Source organism: Mandrillus leucophaeus, unplaced genomic scaffold (genome assembly GCF_000951045.1).
Source record: "Mandrillus leucophaeus isolate KB7577 unplaced genomic scaffold, Mleu.le_1.0 Scaffold38, whole genome shotgun sequence".
Lineage (NCBI taxonomy): Eukaryota > Metazoa > Chordata > Mammalia > Primates > Cercopithecidae > Mandrillus > Mandrillus leucophaeus.
In genome coordinates this window covers 4,491,572-4,500,971 of record NW_012104031.1, presented here as the reverse complement: position 1 = coordinate 4,500,971, position 9,400 = coordinate 4,491,572, and the positions used below count along the sequence as shown (strand labels likewise).

Genomic DNA, 9,400 nt, shown 5'->3' with positions numbered 1-9,400 from the left:
CCTGGACATTAACTCTCTCCTAGGCACCCAGGCGCTTCAGAGAGGAGGAAGGTAAGAAGCAGATTCTCTGGGCAGGACTTTCTTTGTCCTCAGGCTATAGAGTTAAAGAAAGGAGTATCTGTGGAAGGTGGAGTCACCTTTTGTTTGAGTAACCATTTCACCCACCCTGGCTGAGGGTGGCCAGGAACTCCGCAAGTTATGCATTAATGGAGGTGGGTCACACAGATCCTACATTTTTTTTTTTTTTTTTTTTGAGATGGAGTGATTACAGGTGTGAGCCACCGGATCCTACATTTTTAGATGCATAAAAATCTAGATCTGGGCTAGGCACGGTGGCTCATGCTTGTAATCCCAGTACTTTGGGAGGCCGAGGCAGGCAGATCACAAGGTCAGGAGATCGAGTCCATCCTGACTAACACGGTGAAATCCCATCTCTACTAAAAATACAAAAAGCCGGGTGTGGCGGTGGTCTGTAATCCTGGCTACTCGGGAAGCTGAGGCAGGAGAATTGCTTGAACCCAGGAGGCAGAGGTTGCAGTGAGCAGAGATCGCGCCACTGCACTCCAACCTGGGTGACAGAACGAGATTCCACCTCAAAACAAAATAAACAAACAAAATGCTAGATCTGGAAGCGATCTTAGGGATTATTGAATTCAGACAACCTCATTTTTTATAGATGAGGAAACAAGCGCAGACTCCAAGGGTCTCAGCCAAGATGACACAGTTGCAGATGTTGGCTACAAGTCTCCTGCCTCAGCCACCTGTATTACCCCATTCGGGATCTCAAGGAGGGTCTATAAGACCCTGTCCATTGTGTTTCAGGCTGAGTCCATAGAGACAACCACAGACATGGGGGACTCTGCCCACAGGGAAGGCAAGGGCTCTAGCCATGGAGCTGGGAGGGAAGACTCTGAGTCCTGTGCAGGGAAAGAGCAAGGGTTTCATGTACAACACACCTGCATACCTGGGTGTGAATCTCAGCCCCACCCCTTCACCAACTCTGTGTGGCCTGGGCAAGCCATTCTAAGAGAACCCTCCACACTGCAACTTTCTTGTCTATAAAATGGGAATAACCATGCATTCCTTACAGGATTTTTTGGTGTGAGGATTAAATGAGAGAATATGTTGAAAAGTGCTTGGTAAATATATTAATACTATGCGTTCCCTCTTCGTTGAATGACGTGACCCAGATAGTCAGGCTTCTGACCACTAGAGGGCAGCAGAAGGCACCGGAAAACTGGGTCCAGTGAACCAGAGATTGAATGGAGTCCAGAGAGCAGGGATGAACTTATCCGTGTGGATTCTGGCAACTCCGGTAGGGAGGGCTTCAGCAGGCGCTGAGGGAAGAACTTTCAAGCACAGCCGGGTCTCTTCAGGAGTGACTGCAGCAACCCTGATGCTTGGATGGAGTTCAGGCAGGTGATGGTAGTGAAGACCTTGCCAACAGATTGAGTGTTGGAGAAGGACCCCTTTAGTGGGGACCCTGGAGCCAAGGCTAGGCTGGCAGGCCCAGCCACCACCAATTAATCCATGAGTATTGCCCAGCGTTGAGCCTGGAGCACCTGCCAGCCCCTGGCCAGAGTCCTGGGTGTTCTGGGAAAAACCCCTAAACCTAGTAACTCCTCTCCCTACTAGGCCTCTTTGTCGCTGAATCACTGGAATTTAGGGGCCAGCAGCTTTCTGATCCAGGTCAGCCAGAGGTTCACAGTCCCTCACTTTCCCTCCCCCTGCCTGGCCCATCTCTGGCCTGGCCCCTGGGAGGATTTTCCTGGGCCAGAGGGCAGCAGAAAGCACAGATGCCCACCCCAGCAATGTTCCCGCCACCTGCCCAGGCTAGTGCCCTGTGCCCAACCCCAGAGGGTGCGGGATGACAGACTCTGACAATCATTAAACCAGCCGGGCCTGATTTCCCAGCACCGCCTGCTAAGATCCGGGCCAAGTGGCACTGAATATGCAAATCACCTGGGGCCAGGAGCCCAGTCTAAAGGCCAGGAAATCCCCTCCGTCCAATGAGCCACCAGCTCAGGTTACTGCAGGGGACGTACTATAAAGGCCTGAGCTCAGGGAGGAGCTCCCTCCAGGCTCTATTTAGAGCCAGGTAGGGGAACGCAGCGGCCAGACACCTCAGCGCTACCTGGCAGAACTGGATTTCTCTCCCACCTGCGGCTTAAGCCTGACTGCCAGCCTGCCTGCCACAGCCGGACTCCACCACTCCGGTAGGATTCCCTGCCTGTCATTCCCTAGAACAACTCTTGGGAAACTGCAGAGGGGTCCAGAGGATTTGCGGTTCTGAATCTGCGTGCTGCAGTCTAGGATCTCCGAGCAAGAGCGTAGGTGTTCTAAGTGTCGAAGAACAGACAGAGATCGTGTCTGGGAGGGCAGAATGGCCATGACGCTGCCAGTCTGACTCCAGGGCCCCAGAGAGCTGAGGAGGGAAGTCCAGCTGGAGGCTTCTGTGGTCCTGCCCTGGTCTGAGATCTTGGAGCCCTTCTTGAAGAGAGGGTGTCTGCAGAGTTGATGATCTTCCTGCCCCTGGGGGCTACTCTTGCCTGTCATTGGGCAAAGCAGAGTAGCTGGGAGTGTAAGGAGAGGACCCTTGTGCCCTCACCAACCTCATCCCCTCTCCCCCTACCCACAGGTAGCCTCATGGCTGCAACCTGTGAGATTAGCAACATTTTTAGCAACTACGTCAGTGCGATGTACAGCTCAGAGGACTCCACCCTGGCCCCTGTTCCCCCTGCTGCCGCCTTTGGGGCCGATGACTTGGTGCTGACCCTGAGCAACCCCCAGATGTCATTGGAGGGTACAGGTGCGTCTCAGCGGGGTGGGATGGGGCACGGAGTGGGAGACAGATCCATCTAAGGGCCTGTTAGACAAATGGGAGAATGGGCAGGGAGGAGGGTCTCTGGACGAATTCCAGGGCTAGAGGCTGAGACGTAGTGACTGAGGTGCTGGGGGTTGTGGGGCTGTGACAGTCAGAGGGAGGTGTCAGATACCAGGACAAGGGTGTTGTGAATGCTACCTCCTGCCCCTACTCTTGGGATGGCTCCAAGGGCTGAGGTGTGAATCCCCAGTGTGCTCTAGGAATGGGGCTGTGTGGGCTGGGAATGGTGGCTCACACCTGTATTCCCAGCACTTTGGGAGGCTGAGCTGGGTGGATCACCTGAGGTCAAGAGTTGGAGACCAGCCTGGCCAACATGGTGAAACCCCGTCTCTACTAAAAATACAAAAAAATTTTAGCCCATCTTGGTGGTGGGCACCTGTAAGCCCAGCTACTTGGGAGGCTGACGCAGGAGAATTGCTTGAACCCAGGAGGTGGAGGTTGCAGTGAGGCGAGATCACGCCATTGCACCCCAGCCTGGGCGACAGGAGCGAAACTCCGTCTCAAAAAACAAACAAACAAACAAACAAACAAAACAGCGCTGTAAGGTCTGCTGGGTGGTCTGGGCTGAGCCTGTTGCCATGCCTGGCCCTTGCAGAGAAGACCAGCTGGTCGGGGGAACAGCCCCAGTTCTGGTCGAAGACACAGGTTCTGGACTGGATCAGCTACCAAGTGGAGAAGAACAAGTACGACGCAAGCGCCATTGACTTCTCACGGTGTGACATGGACGGGGCCACCCTCTGCAATTGTGCCCTTGAGGAGCTGCGTCTGGTCTTTGGGCCTCTGGGGGACCAACTCCATGCCCAGCTGCGAGACCTCAGTGAGTCCAGGCCCCTGGAAGCGGGGGAGCAGCTCCATATGTTGAGCTGAGTTGAGTTCAGTGTGACAGTGGGCAGGCCCTGGAGCTCTGGGCCAGCGGCACAGCCAGAGAGAGCTCTTCAGGGAGGGATGAAGGGAGTGTGACCCTTCCTTCCTTCCTTGTCAGCTTCCAGCTCTTCTGATGAGCTCAGTTGGATCATTGAGCTGCTGGAGAAGGATGGCATGGCCTTCCAGGAGGCCCTAGACCCAGGGCCCTTCGGTGAGAACCCGTTTTCTCCTTCCTTCCCCAGCGTGTCTTGTCCCATCCCTGCCCCTCCACAGAGTGCTAGAGATGACCCCCTCCCCGGACTTCTTCCTCCCTCAATTAGAAAAATTGCAGCAGGTCATCAGACCCATGGGCAGCCTCACCTGTCCTGGTCTGGTCCCCTGAGCCCTCTCTGAGTTCTCACCTCCTCTTCCCAGACCAGGGCAGCCCCTTTGCCCAGGAGCTGCTGGACGACAGTCAGCAAGCCAGCCCCTACCACCCCGGCAGCTGTGGCGCAGGAGCCCCCTCCCCCGGCAGCTCTGACGTCTCCACCGCAGGTGAGAGTCCTCTCTGGGCCACAACCTCCCTTCCCCAAAGTGTCCCTGGTTCCCTCCGGCTCCCAGCACCAGAACTCAGGCCTTCTGGCAGGAATAGAAACAGGCTGGGAAGTGTGTCCTGAGAGCCAGCAGCATGGTTCAGCAGAGGGTGGGCCGGCAGGGGACTTACTCTGACCCCACCCCCCAGGGACTGGTGCTTCTCGGAGCTCCCACTCCTCAGACTCCGGTGGAAGTGACGTGGACCTGGATCCCACTGACGGCAAGCTCTTCCCCAGAGGTGAGTCGAGGGAGGTCCCCAAGAGGGTGTCCCATTTAGCAGTGTACAGAGGGCCCGGCTCTTTCTGCAGCCTTTTCCTGTAGAGGGGCTGCTCTCCCTAACTCCCCCCTTGCCCTCCTTGATCTTCCACCACCGCCCCCACAGATGGCTTTCCTGACTGCAAGAAGGGGGATCCCAAGCACGGGAAGCGGAAACGAGGCCGGCCCCGAAAGCTGAGCAAAGAGTACTGGGACTGTCTCGAGGGCAAGAAGAGCAAGCACGGTGAGCTCCAGGGGCCCCTGGGTCCTCCCTGCACCGAGGCTGAGCTGCTTCCCGGGGCACTGCGGGTCATTGTGGGTATCCCTCCTGCCGTTCTTTCTGGCCTCCACACGGCCTTTGTTAAGGCTGTGCACAAGCTGGGGGCTCTATGGTATTGGTCACCACCTAATTACAGAGCCTGGCTTGGTGGTCCTGGAGAGGAGGAGGAAATAAGGCTCCCAGTGGGAGGCTCATGGCACTAGAGTCCTGTCCACTGACTCCAGCCCTCTCTGCACTTGGCCACTGTCCTGCCTTCTGGGACACCCTTGGTGTAAGGAGGCAGCTGGTGGGTGCTTACGTGGGCTGAGGAGAAAAGCAGTCACTGCAGTACCCACACAGAGGGACTCTGGAGGGGCTTGCTCCATGCTGTGGCCGAGTCAGCAGTGCGCTGGGGCGGGCAGGGCCAGCTGGCCTTGAGTGAGAGGGGACACCTGGATGGCAAACTGACGGAGGCTGGCCTTGTAGCACCCAGAGGTACCCACCTGTGGGAGTTCATCCGGGACATCCTCATCCACCCAGAGCTCAATGAGGGCCTCATGAAGTGGGAGAATCGGCATGAAGGCGTCTTCAAGTTCCTGCGCTCCGAGGCTGTGGCCCAACTGTGGGGCCAAAAGAAAAAGAACAGCAACATGACCTATGAGAAGCTGAGCCGGGCCATGAGGTGAGCTGGCGGCCAGGACCCTCACCATGCAGCCAGACACGGGGACAGTGCTCACACTCCCACCGCCCTCCTCCTGAATGCCACTTGGCTGCACGCAACAAGGCTGAGTCCTGTAGAGTGAGGACAACATCTGAGTTGGCCTACTTGGTGGATTAAACGACAACAGGGAGGAAGTATTAGCCTGGCGGATGGCAGACACAGTGTGCTTGAGCTAACAGCAACATTTCTTGTATCACCTGTGAGGCTCGTCCTCAGGAAGGCACCTGGAGAGTCGGGAAGTGGGCGGGAGCTGTGCCCACCCAGGGCCTGGCTTTCTCCTCATTGAAGCACTTAGCTTGCTTTTCTCCGAGCCTCAGTTTCCTCCTATGTCCAGGGGTAGACTAGGTCATCTTAAGGTCCCATCCAGCCCTAAAATCATATACTGTCTTTCTTTCTTTCTTTCTTTATTTTTTTTTTGAGACAGAGTCTTGCTCTGTGGCCCAGGCTGGAGTGCAGTGGCTCTATTTCGGCTCACTGCAAGCTCCGCCCCCTGGGTTCACGCCATTCTCCTGCCTCAGCCTCCCGAGTAGCTGGGACTACAGGCGCCTGCCACCACGCCCGGCTAGTTTTTTGTATTTTTTTAGTAGAGACGGGGTTTCACGGTGTTAGCCAGGATGGTCTCGATCTCCTGACCTTGTGATCCGCCCGCCTCGGCCTCCCAAAGTGCTGGGATTACAGGCTTGAGCCACCGCACCCGGCCTTTTTTTCTTTTTTAAATAGAGACAAGGGTCTCTGTGTTGGCCAGGCCAGTCTCAAACCCCTGGTCTCAAATGACTGCCCTGCCTTGGCCTCCCAAAGTGCTGGGATTACAGGTGTGAACCACTGTGCCTGGCCTTTTCTTTTTTCTTCTTCTTCTTTTTTTTTTTTTTTGAGACAGGGTCTCGCTGTGTTGACCAGGCTGGAGTGCAGTGGTACAATCTTGGCTCGCTACAACCTCTGCTTCCCAAGTTCAAGTGATTCTTATGCCTCAGCCTCCCAAGTAGCTGAGATTACAGGCACCTGCCACCATGCCCGGCTAATTTTTGTATTTTTAGTAGAGACGGGAGTTTCACCCTGTTGGCCAGGCTGGTCTTGAATTCCTGACCTCAAGTGATCCGCCCGTCTCGGCCCCCCAAAATGCTGGAATTACAGGCGTGAGCCACCGTGCCCAGCTGCCTGGCCTTAAAAATCATGTACTTTAATGATCAGACCCCAGTCATAGCCATAGGATACAAAGAAGCAAGGGCAGAGAGCCATGTGTCCTGGGCACAGTTACTGGCCAGTATAGGGACAGAGCTTCTGCTTACGGGTGGGAAGAACAGAGGAGTTCAGGAAGTGTGAGTCAGGCTCGGCTTAGGCAGATACCAGTGGGCATGGGTCACCTGGGGGTAACGCGGGCTAGGTGGGAGGGCTGGCAACTCGGGGCCCGTTTCCTGCCTAAGCACCTCTGACCATCCTTCTCCCCACCCAGGTACTACTACAAACGGGAGATCCTGGAACGGGTGGATGGCCGGCGACTCGTCTACAAGTTTGGCAAAAACTCAAGTGGCTGGAAGGAGGAAGAGGTTCTCCAGAGTCGGAACTGAGGGTTGGAACTATACCCGGGACCAAACTCACAACCACTCGAGGCCTGCAAACCTTCCTGGGAGGACAGGCAGGCCGGATGGCCCCTCCACTGGGGAATGCTCCCAGCTGTGCTGTGGAGAGAAGCTGAAGTTTTGGTGTATTGTCAGCCATCATCCTGGGACTTGGAGACTGTGGCCTCGCCTCCCCACCCTTCTCTTGGAATTACAAGCCCTGGGGTTTGAAGCTGACTGTATAGCTGCAAATGTGTCTCCTTTAATCTGGTGCCTCCTCAAACCCATTCTCAGACACTAAATACAGACAACACCTTCCTCCTGCAGACACCTGGACTGAGCCAAGGAGGCCTGGGGAGGCCCTAGGGGAGCACCGTAATGGAGAGGACAGAGCAGGGGCTCCAGCACCTTCTTTCTGGACTGGCGTTCATCTCCCTGCTCAGTGCTTGGGCTCCACGGGCAGGGGTCAGAGCACTCCCTAATTTATGTGCTATAAATATGTCAGATGTACATAGAGATCTATTTTTTCTAAAACATTCCCCTCTCCCACTCCTCTCCCACAGAGTGCTGGACTGTTCCAGGCTCTCCAGTGGGCTGATGCTGGGACCCTCAGGATGGGACTCCCGGCTCCTTTCTCCTGTGAATGGAGGCAGAGACCTCCAATAAAGTGCCTTCTGGGCTTTTTCTAACCTTTGTCTTAGCTACCTGTGTACTGAAATTTGGGCCTTTGGATCGAATATGGTCAAGAGGTTGGAGGGGAGGAGAATGCAGGTCTACCAGGCTGAGGGTGAGGGCAAAGGCTGACGAAGAGGGGAGTTACAGATTTCCTGTAGCAGGTTTGGGCTTACAGACACGTGGACTGGGCTGGGAGGCGAACAAAGGAAGCAGGTGAGACTGTCAGAGAACGCTTACAAGACTTCATGCAAGCAAGGACATGAACTCAGAAAGCTGAGGTCAGAAACATCCTGCTGTCGCAACACCGCTTGGGTGACCTTAACCTTGACCAAGTCTGTCCTGTTTGGGACTGATTCTTCCTATAAGGCTAGGGTTTGGACCTGATGTTCTCAAGATGTCTAGAATTGCATGGCCGACCTTGTGGAATAGATGGTTTTGCATTCCAGCCAAGTGGGCTGTAAGCTGTTTATCTGTAATATAAATCCCAGCTTTTGAGTCTGACAAAATCAGAGTTAGGATCTTGTAAAGCAAAAAAAAAAAAAAACACAAACAAAATGGAGATGAGTACTTGCTGAGAAAGAATGAGGGAAGGAGTTGGCATTTGTTGAAAGTATAGTCTGTTTCTCTTTATTTAATAATTGCAACTATTACTCTAGATTTAGGAGGTACGTGTGCAGGTTTGTTACATGAGTATATTGTGTGATGCTGAGCTTGGGATGCGAATGATCCTGTCACCCAGGTAGTGAGTATAGCACCCATTGAAAGCGTAGTCTCATGCCAGACACTGTGCTAGCCCACTCTGGCTCATTTAATCCTCTCCCAAGAAGAGAGGAGATGCAGTATCCCCATTTGACAGATGCGGAAAGAGGTTCCACAGGTGTGCCTTGATTCTGTCCTCAAACCGTTTCCTGGGAGCTTTTCCTGGTGTAGGCTCTCCTAACCTAATCCTCAATTGACTCCAGAACTATTATTCTGTTTCCACAGCGATAATGTGTCTAGGTTTTAGGGAGAACAGTTCATTCATGTTACTTATGAAGAATGCTTTCCAGGTGAAAAGTTCCTTAAGTTTGAGGCTTCACATTCCATAGAGCACATTAAAATCCCATTCATGAGTTTCAAATACTGCTCTGTTGTCTTGGAAATACCAACCAGATTATTGGCTGAAGTGATGTGGGTAAAGAAGGGATCTTAGAAAAACTAAAGCTTGTGTGTGGATTTCTGGAAATGCAGCTTGCTCTGGAGAAGCAAGAAATGGTAGAAAAGAGAGTGGGGAAGTTGATTGGAGAGAAAAGTGAGATCACGAGAGAACCCAGAATCCTGGAGCCATTTGGAAAAAGACTTTTATTTACATTTCCCTTCTGAAGTGTGAGCCAGTTAGACAAAGGGGATGTGGGCCAGGGCGTAGGTGTAACCTCAGAAGCTGGGGAAGCTTTCACAGCTACTCAGTCTAAAAATGACCCCATTTCTTGAAAATTATGCATTAGACTCTGGTCTAGTTTCCCTAGCCACAGTATCTCGGGGTCCTTGCACCCTTAAGAGATGTGGCCCAGCTGGGCACGATGATTTATGCCTGTAATCCTAGTACTTTGGGAGGCCGAGGCAGGAGGATCACG

General features: G+C 53.8%; 1 protein-coding gene across 3 annotated transcripts; it reads left to right on the top strand.

The window, feature by feature from the left end:
• The first annotated feature begins 1,284 nt into the window (after positions 1–1,284).
• On the top strand, positions 1,285–8,984 carry ELF3 (E74-like factor 3 (ets domain transcription factor, epithelial-specific)). Of its 3 annotated transcripts, none has more exons than XM_011990535.1 (9): positions 1,285–1,415; positions 2,639–2,809; positions 3,480–3,701; positions 3,867–3,959; positions 4,163–4,282; positions 4,470–4,559; positions 4,704–4,820; positions 5,322–5,517; positions 7,007–8,984. In XM_011990535.1, exons 1-9 carry the CDS (start codon positions 1,397–1,399, stop codon positions 7,119–7,121), a joined length of 1,143 nt encoding a protein of 380 aa, XP_011845925.1. In that variant the 5' UTR covers positions 1,285–1,396; the 3' UTR covers positions 7,122–8,984. The 3 variants fall into 3 exon arrangements, with proteins under 3 accessions (XP_011845925.1, XP_011845926.1, XP_011845927.1); XM_011990536.1 differs by lacking the exon at positions 1,285–1,415 and adding an exon at positions 2,012–2,216; XM_011990537.1 differs by lacking the exon at positions 1,285–1,415 and adding an exon at positions 2,055–2,330.
• Positions 8,985–9,400: the final 416 nt, after the last annotated feature.